This window comes from Chlamydotis macqueenii, chromosome 2, assembly GCF_036417535.1.
Source record: "Chlamydotis macqueenii isolate bChlMac1 chromosome 2, bChlMac1.mat, whole genome shotgun sequence".
NCBI lineage: Eukaryota > Metazoa > Chordata > Aves > Otidiformes > Otididae > Chlamydotis > Chlamydotis macqueenii.
In genome coordinates, this window is record NC_141557.1 from 17,410,111 (window position 1) to 17,431,617 (window position 21,507).

Sequence of the window (21,507 nt, forward strand, 5' to 3'; positions counted from 1 at the left end):
AGCTATTGTATCTGTACTGGCCAACTTCCCAAAGACAAAACGTGGCCTCGCAGTCAGTGCTGAAGTGGACACATACTTGGTGTCGCTTTCCTCCAGTAGCATGTGGAAGAGATTAGATAAGTGAAGTGGCTCCTGCTGCAGAGACTGATTCACGCTTCGGAGCCCTCGAGAGGTATGCTGCTTCTCACACGTCGGTGTGAGCGCTGCCAGAAAGGGTCTAGGAGAGCTGCTTTACCAAAAAGGAATACGCTATAGCCACATGGCTGATTTAAAGTCAGACTCAGTCCTCCGCTTTGGTTTATGCTGTGGCTATAGGCAGCCCCGGAGAAAACGGCAGCTGCCGGTCGTGGTAATCTTTGATGTAGGTTCCTGACGATCAAAGCGAGAACGAAGAAATCCAAACTACCAGTAACTTTTTCCAGCCCCATGAATTTTTCTTTATTGGCAACAGCATCGCGCGTGTACTTCATTCCTGTTGTTTCGGGGTCATTATTATTTTTTTTTCCCCAGGCGAAATAAAACCTCTCGGGACGAAAGCCAGCCTTTTGAGACGCGTACGCATCCCTGCCGCGCGCCTTGGGATAACGCCCACCGCCAGGAAACGCCGGCGGCCCCGCGGGAGAGCCGGAGCCCGGCGGGGGTGCGGGGGCTGCGGGGCAGCCCCCTCCCCCGCCCCGGGCAGCCAGGAGGGGCTGGAGGAGCGAAGGAGTTAAAGGGAGGCGCTTGGGAAATCTGATGCTAACGAAGCCCCAGGAATGTTGCACATTTCCATTCCCCTCCAGCTTTCGGAGGAGGTCAGTCCCCGCTGCGGGCAGCCGCTTTGAGGAGCCCAGCCCCGAGGCCGCACTTGCTCCGGGCGCTGTCCCGCACCTTCCCGCAGGTTGAGACGCCGGGGAGGGACGGGACGGGACGGGGCGGGGGGGGCGAGTGGGTGGTGTAAAAAGTTTTTCCTGGGTTTGGGATGCCCTGGCAGGACCTGCAAAACCGAGGAGGAGAGGGACGCGGGGTGGGGGGTCCGCGCCTCTGCGCACGCCGGGCTGGGGCGGAGGGAGCGGCGGGCTCGGGCCGCACCGCAGAGAGAGGCAGCTCCCCTGACCCGCCGCCGCCTCTCTTGTCTTGCAGACGCGGCCGGAGATGCCGGGGAGACGGCTGTGGTGGGCGCGCTGCTGGCTCGGCGTCTGCCTCTCGCTGCTGGGCGCGGGGGGCGGTGCCGCCGAGCCCTGCCGCGGGCCCGCCTGCGGAGCCGGCGAGGCGCCCCCGCCGCCCTGCCGCGGGGCCCGCTGCGGCGGCAGGGCCGCCCGCCCGCCGCGCTCCTTCCTCCACACCGCCACGCCGCTCCGCCCGCCGCAGGGCAAGGCGCCCTCCGCCGCCCCTCACGCCGGCACCCCGCACCCCGCCGCCTGCCCAGGCGGAGACTGCGCCGCCGCCAACGGCACCCGCCGCGACTGCCAGGGCCTGGAGTGCCGGCTGCCGCCCCGCCTGCGCCCCCGGCCCCGCGGCCCGGGCTGCGCTGCCCCCGCCGAGGGCTGCGCCGAGCCCGCCCTGCTGCGCGCCGCCGAGAGAGCCGCCCAGTTCGCGGGGGACGACTTCGCCCACGCCACGCCCGAGCTGGGCGGCGGCGCCCTGGGGGTGCAGCTCACCTGCGACGTCAAGCCAGGTGCGGGCCGCCCTGAGGGGCTGGGAGGACGGGAGGGTCCCCGTCCGGGACGGCGGGCACCGAGGGCCGCGGCCGGGGCTCTCCCACGGGTCCCTGCAGGCCGCGGCGACTGCGGCTCAGGGGTGCTGCGTCCCCTCATGCCTGGCGGGAGTCTCCTGAGCCGAGGGGCTTGGGCACCGCTGGGAGCCTGGCCACATGGGCACCCCTGGGGGTACACCAGGCCCCCTCATTTTGGGAGAATTGGGAGCCGCATCTGGCGCTGGTCTTCGTGACACCAGGCCCCCCTCTCTTCTCCCCTTCATCTTGCCTCCACACGAACGTGTGCACATAGGACGCCCACAGCAGATGAAACGTGGCAAAACATTCTCTAGTCCTATTTTTAAGCACGTGTAAGACCTCTAACTGCCTCTCTCTTCACAATCTGGTGTTTCTAGGGTTTTTAATTTATAGCAACATTGTACAAGGCTTCAGTGGGGTGTGTGTACATTCCACACCCAGGATGAATGGGCTGGTGCCATTGGTAAGAAACTTGCTTCGCCTGACAAATTGTCCTGCCGTAATAGTCAGCATAAAAAAAAAAAAAAAGAAAAGAAGTTGCAGAGCCTTTCTTACTGCAGATCATTCAGAGCACTTGCCTGTCAATTGATGAGCACAACAGCTCTGGTCAGTTCAGTATCCCTGTAGGAAACCAGGTATGTCCATGGTTATACTCACGGGTTGGCAGACGGTGTGGTGTAATGGCCTGGGATATGTGGATTTACCCACATGAAAAGCACCAGCAGGTCTGTAATGACCACAAAGCAGTTCAGGTTCTGGTTTAATGTCTTATCTGAAAGATACAAAATGTATAAGGAAGAGTGGTTTAGTTTATTCCCCATTGATGTTAAAAGCTAATGGAAAGTGTGAAGGTCATTGAAACTTTGTCACATCCGTGTTGCTCATCTGAAGGCTGCGGCTGCTTCAGACACCAGAGCACATGCCAAGCCAGGGTACCAGCTCTGCTCAGTAAAGTGACATCTCCTCCAAAGCAGGTGCCAGCACATAGTGGCATTCCAGTCCCTGAGCTGAGGTTTAACCATCCCCATGCCTAGTGCAGTGATACTGTCTACCTTCCTCTTGCCTGATACTGCTCTCAGATGTCTTACAGAACCTCTCTATGCTCCATGACCAAAGGTGGGCAGAAAACAGAGAGGTCAGTATGGTCAGCCTCCAATTTTCTCTGCTTCTGTGCATATTCTTTCTACTATTGTCATAACTGCCATGCCTCCCTTTTGCAAAAGGATCCAGGATATTTGCATTTTCTTTGTCCTTACCAAAATCCATCTCTATGTAATAGAAGCCCTGGCAAATAATAATGGCATTCTGCATGGACAGAAAAGACAAATACTTTTTGGATGGTGCTGAAAGCAGACATGCTCAATCTTCGTGAAGGTCTTACAAGGAGGATCCAGCTCAGCATGACTTCTTTCTCTAAACATCCTCTTGTTCTTTGGCCGTCTTTAGAGGACCCGGATCAGTCTCTGCTGCCCAGTCTTTAGTACCATCAGTACTTCCAGCTACCATGGTGAGTTACATGCACTCCTCATCTCCTAGGCCGTAGGGTTAGGTACTCTGTCCCCTCTGACATGGGTCAGAGGAAAACAGAATAAGGGAAATTAAAGCAAAAGGGTCGGGGAGTGAAGGTGCTGGGGAATTTGGAGACTTGATGCAGACTTCACTGTCCTCTTTTTATTTTATGCGCTTTGCAGGCCTGGTGCTGGATGGAGTCTTGGAGGAACAGAAGTGTGGTTATAAGTTTCCCTTAAGAAAATCCTTGAATGCATCAAGAATGGATTATACCTGATGATCAGTGGCAGTCATGAATGTGTACATTCATCTCTTCCTGTGGCAGAGAGAAGCATCCTGTATGTTGGAGGGAAAGCAGCATACAGCACTGCCCACTAAACTGCGTAATCTCATGGAAGGCACTGTCATCATGAAAGCACACTGTGAGCAAACCTGTGATAACATATGAGGTTCTATGAGTGAGAGAGAGTTTTTAGATGAGGAGAACTGCATGCTCAGAAGTTCTCCTCTCTCACTACTTTTGTGTTGTGACCAGCGAGTTACGCTGGCTGGCACCAGCCCACACTCAGACCCGCTGCAGTAATCATGGCTGTGGATGAGACCTGCTGTAGACATACTTCTGTCCAAACTGGACAAAGGGCATATATCCATGTTTTGCCCATTCCAAAGACTGGACCCAGTCCTTCACAAGGGAGCTTTCTCTCCCCAGGAGTAGAATAGCATACTGGATTCATCAACATCTAGCAGAAGTTCCATGGGCTTGGCATCAGGAGCAAAAAAATAAGCCATGTTGACAGTCCTTGGTTCCCTTCAAGTTGGTGTACAGGCAGGCATCCAGTATTCTGCTCTGCCTGCAACCTGTAACATTCTCTGCATTTGCTTGAGACCTTTTGAACAGACGTCAGTGAGTCTCCTACATTAGTGCAGAGAATACCTTGTTCAGTCCCCATTTGCAGCTGGAATGGTGGATCTTGGAAATGAGCATGGTTCTGCATGGCAATTCCAGCATGGTTTGTCTGCTAACAAACAGAACAACAAAATGTGATAATCAGACATCTAATTAGGGGAAATGCATTTACAGTTGTCTGGGGAGAGCTCCTACTCAAACAGCATGCAGTGAACGTGACGGAGCAAATGCAGGTAAGAATCATGAAAAACATAGTGCAGTTCTAGTCTTCTAAAGAGACAGACAGGCTTAGCTGAGCTCTAGGAGTCTCTGGGGTTGGTCAGGGTGCACAGAGTTGCCTCCAGTACTCGGAGTGGCTGCTGTGCGTTCCCAGTCCTCTTTGCAGTGTCTTGTGAGATGTGGCTGCTCTGTGTGCTCAGCATGTGACTTAAGTGAGTGGGAAGCAAAGAAAATACTACAGTATTTTTTTTTCCTGTGCATAGTATATCTTTTGCATGACTGCAGGGTGAGGTCTGTACATTCTGAGGACAGTGCAGGTGTATGCCTCCAGCCCAGGCAATCATGCATTTATTTTAGCCTCCAGGAACTTGTCACACAGTCAGAAAGAACACGGGTTTATGACAGGTTATCTACTACCTCCAGATCTTTACCGACCCTCCTAATTCTTCCTAAATTAATCACCTCAAAAGTGGAGGTTTCTCTGGCACCCGTTTGCAGAGAATTTGTCTTAGGGATTTCTTGTGTTCTTAGATCAAGGATAAAGGTACAGTTCCTGGTAGAAGCAAGAAACAGAAGGCTGTCTGGCCCTTCAGTTTCTGCTGTAGCTGAAAGCAGAGGAAGTAATCTATTCAGGAAGAAACAGGTCAGTTACTGTCTTTCTCTTGTTCTTAGGGGAACATTTCTGTCTGGTTACCATTTAAGCATGTCACTCTAAGGCCAGTTGTATGGGGTGTTTCTTTGCCATTGCCCTCTCAGACAGCAGGGGAGCTGGAATATGCTGCCTAGGTGACCCTAAGGTCATTTTTCTGCCTATCTTAATTCATCATCCACAGCTGGAGACCTGGTGGCCCACCCCAAGCCTATGACTGACAGCTCTGTGACAGTGCATGGGTAGATTTGCAATGATTCTTCAGTCACTGAGAGGTGACCTGTGTATCTGGCAGAGAAGGTTGTGCTTTGGTCAGCAGAATAATCTTCAACCTGTTGTGTGGCCCCATTCATGTGAAGTGCAGTTTACTTGAATGCTTGCTGAAGACCATGCCTGATATCAGCTCTCCAAGATACAGGCCAGCATCAGGCTGATTCCCAGCACTGTGTCTTGTGTTTGCAGGCTCATCTGCATGAGGCAGGTGACTGTTACTCTGCACTAGCTGCCTGTCAGAACCAGCACAGCCCTTCTGTGGGGATCACACAAACATCTTCATCTTTTCAGCCAGTATCACCAACACCACAGCTAACATTTTGGAAGGCTTTTGCCAGCTGCAGTTGAACCACCATGTGTGTTGGCCAGGTGAAGATGCTGAAGTGCAGACTTGTACTCCCTTTTCAAACCAGATGAGCCCATTCCTCTGCAAGATTGTCATTGCTATTTCTCAGCAGCACTGTGAGTACCCCTTTCTTGAGATGAAAGACTGCCATCCCGAAAGAAGGAATGCACAGGACCTGTTTTTGTTGTCTTTGTCATTTTGTATTCCTGTGTTTCTCTCCTCACTCATTAATTGTCATTAAATCCTTTGTTTTTCTTATCAGACCTGTCTTTCTGTTGTATTCTTTTGGGCAGATTTTTCTGCAGGTGCAAACACTTGCATTTGGGCACAGTAATGTGCAACTGCTATATCTCGTACCTGCAAAACCTGGTGAACAAGGTTGTAGGTTCTCATGCTCTTGCTGTCTGTGCACTGAGCAGTGCCTGCAGTGCACTGCTCTCGTCTCCTGTGGTTACCAGGAGTGACAGGCACCATCAGATGGCCCTGTGCTCTCTCATCCCAATCAAGATCTCGCCTTCCCTTCCTCACAGTAGCATAACTGCCCGCTTTTAGCCTCTGCTGCTTGTGCAGTGGCAGATTGTGCCTCAGGGCTACCTTGTCCGTGCAGCATGCCCTCAGGTTGACGTGTCCTTTCCAGGGATTCTAGGGAAATGTAGCAGAGGTTTGTATGTGTTATTATATTTGCACCATGAATTGATCCTGGAAGCATGAAGCAGATGTTTGCCAAACAGATCTTGCCATGGCTGTGTGTGGCATGTGTGTTCAAGGAAAGTAATATTGCATCTGTGGTCCTGGGAACATCTGAGTGTTGCTAGTGGGTGTACCTGCTTGATGCCTGTGTGGGCAATGTGGAAAGGTACTTAAGTGGGATTGCTGGCATCCACTAGCGTGTAAACATCACTTGCAGTGGAATTCTTCTCATAATTTTAGATGTCTGCGAAAGACACATCCCCATCGTTCATGTTCACCGTACCTTACCTTTATATAGTTAATGGAGAGAAAAAAGGCCACATTTAAGGCACTCGACATCTGAGCTATTTTAGACTTCTTCAGAATTCTTTTGGCAAACAAGATAGTCCTTCTGCTTAATTGAATGTAATTTATTTTCAGTAGACTGTTCTCTTTTGTGCAAGAGCTCTGTTGCTGTGGCACTGTGAACTGCCAGTAGCACCGACTGCACTGTGCAGTGAAGGACCTCTTGTACCGGTAAGTATAAATTTAGTCATAGTACTGCAAAATAGATAAAAATGAGAGGAAAAAAAGTCACAAAAGAAATTTTAGCTGAGCTTTAGACAGCCAAAAGTACCAAAGTTAAATTGACTGACTGGAATGTGGCTGCTGTTATAGAGTTCTGCAAGGCCATTTAGGGCAGAGAGAATAGAAAGCTGGTCCATCATGTAAGCAAGCTTTACTGCAGTCAGTACTTAAAATTATAGTCGTTGTTACTGCCAGCAAATCAGACAGTTACTGGTTGAAGACAATGCTCCTTAAGTATGTGCTTAAAAATAAGCTCTACTTTATGTCAGGGCTTTAGTTAACCTTTCTTTACTCTAATAGCTTTGCTCTTGTGTGCGAGAAAAGCCCAGATTCCCAGGATGGGAAGAGCCCAATAATTCTGTCTTTTCTAAGTAAATTTTTTTCTCTGTAAATTTGTGATGGCTGGAATAATTCAAAATGTTACTGTTATTGGTCCCCGAATCTCAGCCACTGAGAACTGGAGGAAAAGTGATTTTGGAAAAAAGTGATTTGGTAATATATGTTTGACTGTAGGATTCACTCCCTCTTGCAGTTCCCCATAGGCCGTTCCCTGGGATAACTTTTTGAAGTAGTGCAGTTGGACTTTTCCTCACCTCTGTGAAGGTTGTTTCTTTTTTCCTTTTCTATTGAGAAAGAGAGTCTAAAGGCCTAGGAAGGGAGAGTTTAATGCTGTTACTTTCATTTCTGTTTGTTCCTTACAAACCTGTATTTGTTAACATTTCAAGCTTAAAGTCAAGATCATGTCTTTCTGAAGTTGCTGATAAAGGCTGACGTGTACGTAGCTCATTCTGCAGTGAATGTGATGGCTGTTGGTGCTATGTAGCAGTTTCCTAGGGGAATGCATTTAGACTTTAGGTTTTCTGGTATTGTAAGAATGTTGTGTTTATTATTTACTATTTACTATTTACTATGTTTGTATTCTTTTTATCGATAACTGTATTGCAGTACTAGCATGGAACCCTGTTGTCACATGTGATTCTAGCATGTGAGAAATCATTTTAATGGAGGACAAGAGGATGAAGTCCCTCTCAGAAAACTAACAGGGAGATCTACCAAGAAACAATTAAGTAACAGTAGTCAACATGGTAGCCAAAGCCTCAGTATGCCAGCTTTCACCAGCTGTTTTTCTAGGTGCATATGCTTTATTTGGCCAGGTAAAGGCTGGCCTTTTCCTCACAGACTTTCTGTCTGCTTTGAAGACATAACTCTTGCTAATACATGACGTAGTCTTTTTGCACTGTGTTGTCACTTCTGCCGTCAAAATACCTGGCAAAGACCTGTGCTCTTCTGCCTGTATTCTCAGTTGTAAGCCAGACTTCTGAGAGCAAAAGTTTTGTGAAAAGGAATTTATTAATGTCTTTCTAGCCTCAAGCACAAATGGAGCCCATACAGGCCAATGAAAAATCTTGATTGGCAATCGCAGTGTTCTTGTAACTCTCTTGCTGCTCAGTATCTGTCAAACGTATAGGATTATTTCAGGCAAATTTGACAATGGGCAGAGATATTAAAAGTAGGCAAAGTTGTATAAACTTTGTAAGAGGTGATTAAAGACAGAAGAGAGTGAAATACTCTTGGATGAGGAGTGTGGCCTTTCCTGGATCCTGGTCTTTACTTTCTCAAATCCAGTCCCTGCAAGTTGCCTTAATCTTTAAGTGAATACTGAAAAATAAAAATTAATGTGTGCCTTATGCCATGAATAAAAGTAACTGAACAGCAAAATATTTTAGGAACCATAAACAGAAACTGACTATGGTCTTTTTGATTGTCTCATCCTTGATGTTCTGCACTTAAAAGTAGAAAATTCAGTGCTGCGTAAGAACAGAATCCTGGATTCAGGATTCTCTCTCAGGCATTGTCCAGCAGCGGATGCTGGGGAAAGGATGGCATGATATTTGCCTAGATAATTTTCCCGGCTCTGACGGTTTATTGCTCAGGTTTCATGAACCTGATTGATGTTTGTGCATCTTTTAGTCTCAAGTTGATTTTATTTTATGTACTGGACCAGCAACTTTCTGGACCTGGTTGAACTTTTCACATGTATTGTAGCTGCTGCCTTCATTTAATGTCCCCTAATTCTTGTACTGGAAGATAGAGTGAAGAGTCTTTCTATATCCACTTGCTTTAGGACACCTGTAGTATAGCATAGTTATTTTTTGGTTGTTTTGTTTTTTTTTTCCCCAAGCCTGAAGAGTCCTACCTAATTCTCATATTGTAGCAGTATCGTACATTAGATTTTCCTTGCTGCCCTTTTGTGAACTTCTCAAGTTCTTCTGTGCCCTTTTTGAGATGAGGTATCAGGACTGCATGCTATATTAAAGATGCTGTATTGATTAATATAATGTCATAATGATAGATCCTCTTCTGTTACATATTCCTCTTCTAATTAGTCGTAGTATTTTATTTGCCTTTTTGACCTCTATTCAGCACTGAACTGATGATTGCGTGGCTCCGTAGCACAACATCTATATCTAGATATATTACCTCAAGATCATTTCCAAGTGGTAATAATAATTTACAAGTACATTTGATATAAAAACTTAGTTTTTTTTTTTTTTTCCAGTGGGTGCCTCATTTCACCTTTTATCTCCTTTGAGTTTCTTTTTGCTATTTTATTGCTGTTACTCAGTATCATAGACTCCTTTTGCAGCTCTTTGCAATCGACCCCTACTTTTACTGCCCTTAATAGCTTAGTATTCTCAGCAAGTTTTATCACCTCATTTTATTGCCTCTGCAGTGAAAATTGACCATTTACTCCTTACTGTATTTGAGCACGTACATAGGCATGATTAATCTGTTATTGAACCCCAGTGATGATTAATTTATGCCCTGAAGCATGGGGCTTAACTACAACTTTTAAAATGTGTACAACTATAAATGTTGTTGCTTATGAAGTGGAAGACCTTGTGGTCCCATGAAGGGGTTACAAAGAAAGTAAAGGAACTTGGCTCATAACCATGACTTGAATTTAGTGAGATTTTTCATTAACCTATTAAAATTCAAATGCCTTTGAAGAGATGATACAGCAAGGTGGAAAATTACTTTTCTTGGACAATAATCACTTATTTGTGTTTCAGGAGAAAATGAAGTTCCATCTGAAGATGCCCTAATACTACAGCTGCACCTTGCAAAAGGGCATGAGAAATTTACTGAAATGCTAAAAAGCCAGCAGCAGATCATTGTTGATTTGCAGCAAAAACTTGCTGAACAGCAGCACATATTGGTTAGCCAGCAACGGGAGATTCTTGAACAGCAAAGAAAAATGCATGAGCAAATGGATCTGATCAAAGTCCAGTATGGCATGCTTTTTGACACAGTGAAACAAATTTCATTTCAGAGTTTGCAAGAAGATATTCAAAATTATTTTGAAAGTCATCTCCAAGGACTTCAGAACCAGGTCAGAAATCATCTCCAGAAGTCATACTCTGGGCATAAAGTGGAAGTGGATGCAAAAGTGATTAATGTTGGGGAGTCTTTGCTGGACTGTGGCCTTTGTGAAAGTGATGAATTTTGCAATTTCCAGAAGACACCTTCACAATGTGAAAAATGCACATTGTGTCCTGCTGGTTTTTTTCAAATGGCTGAGTGTTCTGCAAACTCTGATCGGATTTGCCAGGTGAACTCTAATTCTGTATCTTTCAATTATTGCTTGTGAAGTATTGTGTTGGACATACTGGGATAACATTCTAGAAATAACTACTTGGATCCACTTTGAAGCATGTGCTTTACTGAATGGGTCTATGGCACTTCAAAGTCTGCCTGAATTTTTTGTGGGTTTCCTCTTCACTATTTACTGCTCTAAATGTGGCACTAGTTTGTGCCTGTTGGATGTGATGTTTTCCCAAACCTGAAAGCTGGTAGGACTTAGATTCTTTTTGTGCTGGTCAGAAAAGACATCCTAAAACACATATACTTATGTATGCTAAATTTGTTTTTTTAATCTCAGTCCACTCTACAGGAACTTCTAGAAATCTCTGAAAAGCAGAGGAAAGCTTTACTAAGCAAAACCAGAGGTCAGATATTTATTTATAAAATTGGAAACAAAAGTTATCAGTTAAAAAAAAATGTAAAAACTAGTTCCAGCTTAAACATAACATACAAACATATAAAAATTAGAACACTAATGTTTTTATTATAAAATACATTTTATTATACAATAGAAGAACAACCATAAGCAAAATAAGATGGTTCTTTAGTCGCTTTCTCTTATTTAGAAGTCCTAAGATATATGAGGAAATTTATATTTAAAGCAGTGTCTTGTTTGTCAAGTGTTGCCCCCAGTTCTTAGTTTAACATGATCCCGAACAGCTGGTGACCTAAACCCAAGATACTGAGAAGAGAACCAGCCTGAAAGAGTCTGTCGATTCCATGTCTGCTAGTCTCAGTTTTCTTTAATGCTAGCATTTAAATACAAATATAGCCTGTTATTCTTTCCCCTCTGCCTGCTGTAGGGTGAAAGCAGGGCTTGTTGACAGGACATACTGCTTTATCATTTGCCTTTGTTGTGTGTTTTTCAGTTAGCACCTTCCTCCCAGACTAAATGTCTTTAAGAGCCTTTCCTAACACTGTCTCGATTGTTACAGTGTCCTTAAGACCAGATGAGTGATGTGTGGCTCTCAAGGATGTGGTATTATCTTACTGATCATGCATCATAACAAGCGTTAGTTGTACAACCAATCTATTTAGTTTGTCATCTGCACACTACCAGCTTTCTGTGGGCACCACGCAGTCTTTTTGGATACCTTACTAAACCAGGTGACAAATCGAAAATGAGTTGCCTTGCTCCAACATGGTTGTGAGATCAGTCCTCTCTCCATCCCCCCATACACCTTTTACTGGCATATGGGCATCACAGAGCCTGAAGAAGTGCCTGTTTCAAATTTAAGTTGTTACGTTAAACTATTTCAATATGATTCTTGTGATTTACAGGACAGAGATGAATGCACTGAGTCTCCAAGCATTTGTGGTGAGAGGATAAAATGCCTGAATACTCCAGGTGAGTTATATTCTCTGGTAATTAAAGAATGAAGATAATTAGATCCTCAGGAACAGGCCGAAGAGATAGATAAGGACTCAGGCCTATATGCTTGTGAGTAATGAGGTGCTCAGCTGGCTGGATTCAAAGGGGTTGAAAAACACTCAGCTGTAAGTTGATAGCAATTCTTGTGGACAATGGGCTATTTAGGACATAATATCCACTAGAAGCATTGGATGGTCCCTTTTACCTTATTTTCATGGAAGTTTTATGTGCTTTGGTTTTAATTTTCACTTATGACCTGGCTTTCTTCTTGTTTATGCTGGTGCAAATGGGGTCAAAATCAAAGATATCATTCCTAATGGAGAAAAATAGTTGTCATTTTCCTTCTGCTGCACTGGGGTAGATATTTGATTTCATCTAATGAAGGTTCTTTATAAGATTCATGGCCTCCTTCCGTCAATCTTATTCTCCTTTAGCAACAATATTGTCAAATACTGAGGAATAATCAACAGTTTCCATCATTTGTGGGGGCCTGGGTGAATTTTTCAGACATTTAAGAACAGATTTGACTGGAGTTCTGCACTGCAGACTTCACCTTCATTACTTCTCATGGCAGTCGGACACAAAAGAGCAAAATTAATAGACATACTGAGCAAATTACATCCAGGTACTAGGTTTCTTTCTACTTGTCTAAGTCTTGGTCAGCCAAAAAAAACTTGAAAGGAACTCTGATCAAATAGAGCATTTCACCAGTTGTGACCTCTACCCAAGGGCTCCCAGTCAAACAACTGAGGGAGGGCTTCATTAGGTTTTGTGGTTTTCCTCCTCTAGACTTCTTACTTTTAAAAAGAGGGTGGCCTCTCTGAGGGAAAAAGGTTGTTTTCAGCTGAGTATGAGTGATTTTATACCATTCCTGCCCTGCCACTGATGGAGAAAAAAGTGTGAGGGAATTGGTCCTAGGAAAGGGTTAAAAGAGGACATAGCCTCACTTACATTGTCCTTGCTTCCTCTGGGCAGGAACTGTGGTGGGTTGGATGGTATTACTACAAACACCACAGGAAACTGGAAATGACAGAGGAAGAGAGCACTTAGTGTTGCCTTGTGTGGTAGATGCTGTAGAGGAGGTACCATCAGTCTTACAAAAGAAAAGGCAAGACACTTTCAGACAGCCTTAGTGGTGGGCAGTTAGAGGCAAGACAACTTAGGGCACAAAATTTGAGACAGAACATTGGAAAGGTGTAAGGCTTTGTCTCTTCTTTAGTAAGAGACTGGGTTTGGTTGAGTTGGTGTATTTGTGGAAGGAAGGCCCCAAGCCCCAGTCCTAGGAAAGGAGAGCCACCAATGTCGTAATCATTTGGTGTTGCTCTAGTCTGTGGCTTGGAAGAGGGAGTGCTCTAAGGAATTTATCCAATGGGTGCTGTGGTGGGGGGACCCAGACCAAGAGTGGGTCTATACAACGGCTGGAGAAAAGTAAGTGAGGGCAAAATACTGCCAAGAAACAGGCAGATAGCGGTGGTGTGTCAGACCACAGAAAGGCAGTAACAATATGTCTGAAAGGAAATGACTTTTCCCTTGATTCCTCCTCTCCCAGTTTTAATGGTGGCTTGTAAAGATGTGAAGGCAAATTATTTCCCATCGCCTGGATCAGGAATCAAAGTCCTGGCAATGTCATCCCTGTCTGTCATGGAAGAGAGAGCGTTCTTTTTATTTTTTTTTTATTAGAGAAGACTGCTACTTTCAGCCTGTCTGTTCATGATAGCTCATTATCTTATGCAAGTGCAATTAAGTTGTCAAAAGGGTGGCTGAAACTGAATGTCTGTTTTGGGTGATGCAGGGGAGATGTGGATGTGATCTGACATGTGAGTTGCAGATGTTGTATGTGGTTTCTTGAGCTGCACGCAGAGGTTGTTGCATCTGTAGCAACTCATGTTCACTGTACAGTGTGAAGGGAGACAGAGCAAATAACGATAAAAAAACATGCAACTAGAAGCCTCACTTTCTTCACCCTTCCACTTTCCTCTACATCATACCTTCTTCCCCTGCTGCTTTTTCTTGCTTTTTGTCTGGGATGAGAGTTGTTAGGTTATTTAATTAAAGGCTAGCCATCAAGGAGCAATGACAGTTGGAGGTACCTCATCAGCGAAAATGGAGTCCAGTGCAACATTTCCTTCCTAGACAATCGTGGGACAGTGGTCAGACTGTTGTCTTTGGTATGAACCCACCATGTGGAGTCAGCCAAAGACACTCTCCCCAGAATGCCATGCAAGCTAAAGAGGACTTACCATATGTCGTAGTTCAGCCCTGATCAGGACCAGACTACGCAGTCTCTCTCTCGCTCCCCCCACCCTCCGAGAGAATAGGAGGAGATGATATAAGGAAAACGGCTCGAGGTTTGAGATAAGGACGGGGAGAAATCCTTAAAATTACCGTTACGGGCAAAACAGACTCGACTTGGGGAAAACTATTCATTTATTTCTAAAATTAGCAGGAGAATGAGACAGGGAACAAGATAACCTCCCCCCACCCCTCCCTCTTCCGGGGCTTAACATTATCTATACTACCTCCCCTCCCGAGTGGCACTGGGGGGAAAAGGGAATGGGGGTCGCGGTCAGTTCATCACGCGTTGTTTTACGCCGCTGTGTCATCGTCAGGGGAAGAACTCCTCGCATTCCTCCTCTGCTCCAGCGTGGGGTCCCTCCCACGGGCCACAGTCCTTCATGAAACTGCTCTGGCGTGGGTCATCTCTTCCACGGGGTGCAGTCCCTCTAGAACAGCTGTCCCAGCGGGCCCTCCACAGGCCACAGCCTCCTTCAGGCCTCCACCTGCTCCGGCGTGGGGTCCTCCACGGGCTGCAGGTGGATCTCTGCCCCTCTGTGGACCTCCATGGGCTGCAGGGGGACAACCTGCTCCACCATGGTCTTCACCATGAGTTGCAGAGGAATCTTGGCCAGGAGCCGCATTACTCCTCCCCCTCCTTCTTCACTGACCTTGGCGTCTGCAGCCGTTCCTTACAACAGGCTGGCAGACGCCTCTCAGGATCCTTTTTACATCTTGTTCACTTCTCATCTCCTCTCCACTTCTTGCAGCCAGGCCGGGCCGAGTTGGGCCCAGTAGGCTGCCCGGTGGGAGGCCAGAGGGTGAGGCCTGCAAGGCCCATGAGGCTCACGCCTCCCCCTCTCTGCCCCCCGCTCAGCTGCTTCGCATCTCTCCCCCTCTTTTTCTGTTTTCCCCTTCTTAAATACGTTATGGCAGAGGTGTTATCATGGGACATTCTGCTACCAATTGGCTCGGCCTTGGCCAGCAGCGGGTCTGCCCTAGGCCTGGCCGAGTCCACTGAACAAAGGGGAGCGACTTCTAGCAGTTTCCTACAGAAGCTACCACCTTAGGCCCCCCCTCACTAACAAAACCAGAACACCATAGAACATCCTGTGAGATGCGGGAGAAAGAGGAACGAGAACCTAGACAGGTAGCCCTGATTTGTAATTTGCCATGTTGATGTGTGATGATCCAAATTGACCTATAAGGTTTAAAAAGAGATGGATTGCCATACTTAATTTCCTTGAGTGTCACCTTTGCATGAGGCAGTTACGCATAGTAACAGCAGAAAAGTACACGCATGACTTGCTCTCATTGCCTTGCATTGCCTGGGAGCCATGAATGGCAGGGGGCTGGTGAATGTGTGGCAGAGATACTTGATTTCACAAAACCAGCTTGTGTGCAGCTGGGCTGCTCACTGTTAAACCAGCTGCAGCAGTGCCCAGAGCAGGAGCCAGGAAGAGGAGGGAGAGGTTATCAGGTAGTAAAGTAGGAAGCTGTCACAGCATGCTGCTGTGCTGGCTTTCTGGTATTTGGCTGTCAGTTGCTGCTTGACCTCTTCTGGGCAAAGGGTGGGATGCTGCTCTTGTCACTGTGGCCGTAGTATAAAGTGGCCCTTGTGCAGCTTTGAAGTCGCCTATTTGAAGCACACGTAAGGGCAACACCTACTGCAGATCTATAAAAGCCTAGACAGCAAATTGGAGAGAGTAGTTACCACGTGTATATGTAAAACATGGTATTTATAAAAATCCTTATATATACATTAAAATATTTTAAAGCAGCAAATAGCATAATTCTAGGCACTACTGCAGGTGGTCTCTGCTATGTGAACCAGCTGTTTTTGTGTACTCAATAGCAGTTCATCCAGTATTTCTCAGTGGTGGGGGAGCATTGATGTGAGAAGTAGAACTGATTTAGAAGTGTCATGTGAGCATGGTTAAAACTGATTTCAAAGGAAAGTTTGTCTGGGATTTTTTTTCTATATTTCCTTTAGAATGTTCTTGGTTGAAGAATTGTAACCTTATTTATGTCTTTTGTTTCTTGGAAAAAAAAAAAAAGGCCAGACACACTTTCGGGGGGAACAAAGTGCTAAGTTTCTCTTGACTTGTTTTAAATGGAAAAATCTTACTATTCTGCAGTGAACTGTTTTGAGAAAATGATACCTGGTCTCAGAAAGAATGTTCTCACATCATAAATCGTATAGTCCTGCATATCAGTGTTAGTGGAGAATCATTGCTTAAGTGAATAAAATAGAAATAGACAAAGAGATACGAGGGTGAATATATGAAGCCTGTGTAAATTAACACAGTGTCTAGTGTTCTCTGATGAATAACATAGTATGAGAAGTGAATTTTAGCCAATATTCTGACCTCTCTTGTGGGCCAGGTGTGTGTATACTCCTCTGTCTTGCAGATTGCAGTATGTGTGGCGTGCTTTTCTGCCTGCATCAGCAGTCTGCATAGCCAGCTCCACCCTGGGGTTAGCAATGGAGAAAAATGGCTTGTTGGGGTCCATGTCAAATGCTTGTAGTCCCAGTCTCAGAGCAAATCCCAGCCCAGATCTAGCAACTTTCTAGCTGAGGAATAAAGCAAATATATAACACAGTATCTAGATAGTAAAAGATATTTAAGAAAAGTTATAAGAACAATGAGTATTGAGTTTTTGTTATGGTGTTAAAAAGCAGAAGGGAGTGCATTAGTGATTAAGCTTTGAGGCACAAACTGCAAGTGGTTATTCTTTAGGGTGCCTCAAATCTCATGTGTTGATTTAGATCCTGAAGGCTCCATGCACAAAGGTTTTGGGCACCAGTCGCTACCACTGGAGGAACTGGCAGCTGGCGATGCTCTTGGAAAATTGCCATAGAAAATTACAGGCTGTTTTTAAAACCTGCTCTTTGAGTGTGCGTTCTTTGATTCACTGAGGTCATGGTGTACCATTTAACAGCACAAAATTGCTTTATGTCAAATAAAGTAATTTCAAATGGCACCTCTAGATATTCTTTACTGCTTGCAGCAGTGTTATATTTTAACTTTGGACTGTCACAGCCACTGCTGTTCTGTGTCTTAGGGCAGTGGCTTTCAACCTTTCAAATGTGTGGACTTCTGCATAACGATTTTAAGCCTGCTGTTCGCAATTTTATTTTTCCTATTTGTCTCTTGCCAATTCTTTAAACACTGTGCACAGAATGCCTGGGGTCCATGTCCCTTGGGTCGAAAAGTACTGCTTTAGCAATCACAGCTATAGCAGTGCTACCCCATAACACGGCTGGGCAGACAGCGCACATTTCTCCTTGTGTGGGGGAACTCTCCATTAGTTGAAAATATCTTTGCTGCTTAGTGTGCCGTTCACCTAGGGGAAGGGAGAGAGTGCCCTTCCAGCATTATCATTGTATCTGATCCATTACAGTGTTAGAATTGCCTCTATGCAGCCCTATCTTGCTCTTTTCCTACTCTAAACCACTGGATTCAACTTGGACAAAGTGAGTTACTCCTAGTATTTCCTCTGTTGGCCATCAAGGATTCTTTAATAGCACAATGGGATCTAACATCACAATTGTCTTCTGTTTTCTCTCTTATAATTAGATGTGTTATTGACAGTAGTTGATACATGGAGCTATAGAGTTCTTAAATGTATTGTTTTAAACGGATGACAATAAAATTTGTTTGTTTCTTGTGAACAGGTGGTTTCCGATGCCTTGGAATTGCTGAGAAAGATGCAGCTTTGGGACTGTGTGGAGAGGAATATTTCTTTAACAAGGAAATGCAGGAATGCCAGGCGTGTTTAAAATGTGAAGATGGAATGGTGGCCATGCCTTGTTCCACTGTCAGTGATACGGTTTGTTCAGCAGCCAGTGAAAACAAGCTCTCAGAGTCTTGGGCTGCAAACATCATTCTACCCTCTGTAAAGCCTGGCATCTCTCAGGTCTACTCTGGCTTGAACTTGAAGATAAAGGGAAAGCTTCCCTGTGAAATCCTGTCCATTGAAGATAACAGCCTGGTATTCAGGCAACACGGTCTGTTGTGGACTGACCTAAATTTTGCAGTAAAGCACAACTGCAGAAACTTTTTGCAACTTTCCTTAAAGCTAAATGGCAGTGAGGAGGGCTATGAACTGAGCGGTGTTCGCATTGAACAGCCAGAAGGAAAGTATTTCCAGAGCACTAGTTTAAGCAGTGCTGCTGAAGTGGAGCCCAGCCAAACTCTTTCTGTGTATTTGCGGAGCCCAAATCAGTTTTGCAATCAAAGTAAAGACTTAAATATTTATGATCTTAATACTCCACTCAGTTTGTTTTGGTTGTCCCATGACACAGGTGCTGTGGCACTCAGTGCGCAGATGTCAACAGCAATGCATTACCAAACCAACTATCGACCTACCTTTAAAATAATATCGGTTTCTGACCCTTACATGCTAAGTTTATCTCATGATGGCAGAGCTATAAAGTTCACTGAAACTGGTGTTGTCAAATTTGTGTTCCACCAGGCACTGTATTCCATGGGTCATACGTGTGTCCGGGAGGGCTTCTCCTTAATTTCCTATATCAATAGGAATGGTACCAACAGAGAATTAATGAATGTATTTAAATCTGGGGTAAATTACAGAGACACATCAATATCTGCTTCCGGGGCTGCGAAAGTTGGTGCTGGAGATCTGATTAGCTTTGAGATATTTTCGCCTGCACAGTGTAACGTTCGGTATTTTGGAGATAGTTCCGGAATTAGTATGTTTAGCCTCATCTGGATTCCTTCAGCAGTTTCCAGTGCCATATCAGCCACAGTTTCTGTTACAGGTCTGCCTACTGGAGCTGTGAGAAACAAATTACTGGATTTCACTCAGATCTCATCCAATGAGAAACAGATACAGCTAGTTTCTTCTGGACAGCTTGCTCAGAAGTATTTCATTTTTACTGAAAAGGGAGTTGCCAGCCTTGCATTTAACCTAAAGCTCATCCACTCGTGCAGTGTGCTCAAAATGACTCTCAATCAGTTGACCATGGATCACATGCAACCCACAGCAATTGCTCAGCAGATTGGAGGTCAGATGCCAGAGGGAAGCATATGGACGAGTGTGTCCCTCCGTGCATCTTTTGAAGTACGTAACGGAACACTGATATCCATTTCTCTTGACTGTGTGCGTGGAAGGATCAATCAGATCACTCATGAACATGGAACAAGTATATCTATTTTATGGATTTCATCTTAGTTTCTGTGCAGTGAAGGTACCACAGAACTAGGGTTTAAATTGCATTTGGATTCTACTCTGATTCTGTACATATTTGACACCTTATTCTGTGTCAACATGAGCAGATTGTCCCACTAAAATGCTCTTAATTTTAGGAATATTTAAATGTAGTCTTAATTGAATGATCAGTATTTAAAGAAAAGAGAGCTTTCAGCATTCCAAGATTTTACCTCCTTTAACATCTTCAGGCAGGGGAACTTTTAATTCAAGTCGAATTCTCTTATTTTTAATTTTAACTTAAAATGAGTTATTTTTGGACCACAAGAAATTGCAGCTGATGGTAAATACATACCTTTTAGTACTGCAACTGAAAGCAGCACTGCCAAGTTATGGAAACCTGCTTTCAGTTTTTTTCACTGCAGCAAGCTAATAGCAAGACTAAATGCACTTTGAGGCTAATTTTTCTGCATCTTGTAAAATGTTGTGCTTTCTATAAATGCAGAGAACATGCCTCAAACTAGAGGTTATGCTATGGTGACACTGGAGCGTACATGCTTAAGATTATAGAAATAGACAGGCGTCAAAAATGGAACATTATTTTTGCAAATAGAATAATTGCTCTCAACAAAAACATTAGAACTAAGGACAGTTCTAATTTCACTAGGAGATAATCTGCATTTAAGTACTTTGGCAAGACTCTCTCCCATTTTTAGTTTTTGCCACTGAAAAGTTGCAGGATGAGAAGGAAGGAATTCTATTCTAAAAAGTAAGGGTATATAGGAAAAAATGAATTAGTATTAAAAGAATGTTTTAAAAAAATCAGACTTTTAGAAATTAAATGTTAATTAATTTTTATTCAGTTTCTTATAAATGACAAAATATTTTTATTACCAAAATGGAACACCATTTACAAACATACTTATTTTACTGAACAGGTACTTAATTTTAAAATGTGGGGTTTTTTTATTAAATCACTCAGTTAATTCTAAAAAGAAATGATGTATTCAGTGACACTGATTTTTGTCTTCTTCTGACTCTTCCATCAAACTATTATTTTTCTGATCTATGTAGAGCATTTTCTCTCGTTTTCTCCTTTCTCCTCCACAAATGCTGCTTCACTCTCCTTTCTCATTTCTTTTGTTAAGAGTAAATGGCATGCCCTGTTACATAAATCAACTCTTTCCAGCCTTCTTTCACCTGCCCTACTAAAGAACAGATGCATGTTCGTCACATCCGTAATTACAGAAGATGGACGTTAATAAGGCACTTGCAGGCTGCCTTACATCAACCTTACTGAAAGTGGCAATACTATGCACGATATAACTTTAATGTAAGTGTCTGCCTGAGTGTGTATATCTAAAATACATGCATTTCCTGTGCTCTTCACCTGTTCTGAAGTTTCTCACACTGCTTTTCCTGTATAATTTCCTTGTATAATATTCTGTGGATGCATGAACCCAAATGCAAGACTTGTATCTGGTGGTTCTATTTTTACTTGTAACTTTATAACTTGCGTTTGTCTTTTCCTAATCCCTTTTTCTTCAAGTTTATACTCAAAGGTATGCAGGCATTGGACAAATTGCTCTGCTGCTCCAAACAGAGAACAGTATTTTTTCTTGCTTTCAACTGCAAAGTCTAAGCAGTCCATCACAAGATACCTCATGGGCTGTTGTGTTGAAGCCAGCATGAGTATGCAAACAACAGTAAGTTCAATCCTGGTGTCCCTGAAGTCTGCGACAGGGGTCTTGCTGCCTTTGTGTAGGTAGGCTCATTTGTTCTGTCAAGGACATCAGGAAGAGTAGAGTAAAGCAAACATTAAAGGTGTTCGACATTTGCAAAATACTGTTATTGTTACAGAGGATGTTCTGTAGTGGTAGAGGAAGACTTCTGGAATGAGAGCACATGTGTCTCTTGCATAGAGAAAAGCTGTATTACCTAGGAGTAGAGCAGTTTTTCTGGGTACTTCACTCGGGAAGTCTACTCAGACTGAACAAAGATGAAATGCCACAGGAGTTAAACTTTTCTGAAATACCCATCTGCTTAGTAAGGCAAACTAGTGAAATGATTCCTAGGTGATATCAAGGCCATCGTATCTTCTCAAAAAGACTCCTCTCTCCAAAGAAGGTGATTCTGCGAGGAGGGGATCAAAGGGCTTCTTCCTTGC

The 21,507-nt window shown here is 44.5% G+C and overlaps 1 protein-coding gene across 2 annotated transcripts; it reads left to right on the forward strand.

The window, feature by feature from the left end:
• Positions 1-824: 824 nt before the first annotated feature.
• On the forward strand, positions 825-19,401 carry LOC147601600 (uncharacterized). Of its 2 annotated transcripts, XM_086742749.1 has the most exons (5): positions 825-880; positions 1,123-1,657; positions 9,949-10,487; positions 11,801-11,867; positions 17,845-19,401. In XM_086742749.1, the coding sequence occupies exons 2-5, from the start codon at positions 1,135-1,137 to the stop codon at positions 19,362-19,364; spliced, it is 2,649 nt and encodes an 882-aa protein (XP_086598875.1). In that variant the 5' UTR covers positions 825-880; positions 1,123-1,134; the 3' UTR covers positions 19,365-19,401. The 2 variants fall into 2 exon arrangements, with proteins under 2 accessions (XP_086598875.1, XP_086598874.1); XM_086742748.1 differs by lacking the exon at positions 825-880.
• The last annotated feature ends 2,106 nt before the right edge of the window (positions 19,402-21,507 follow it).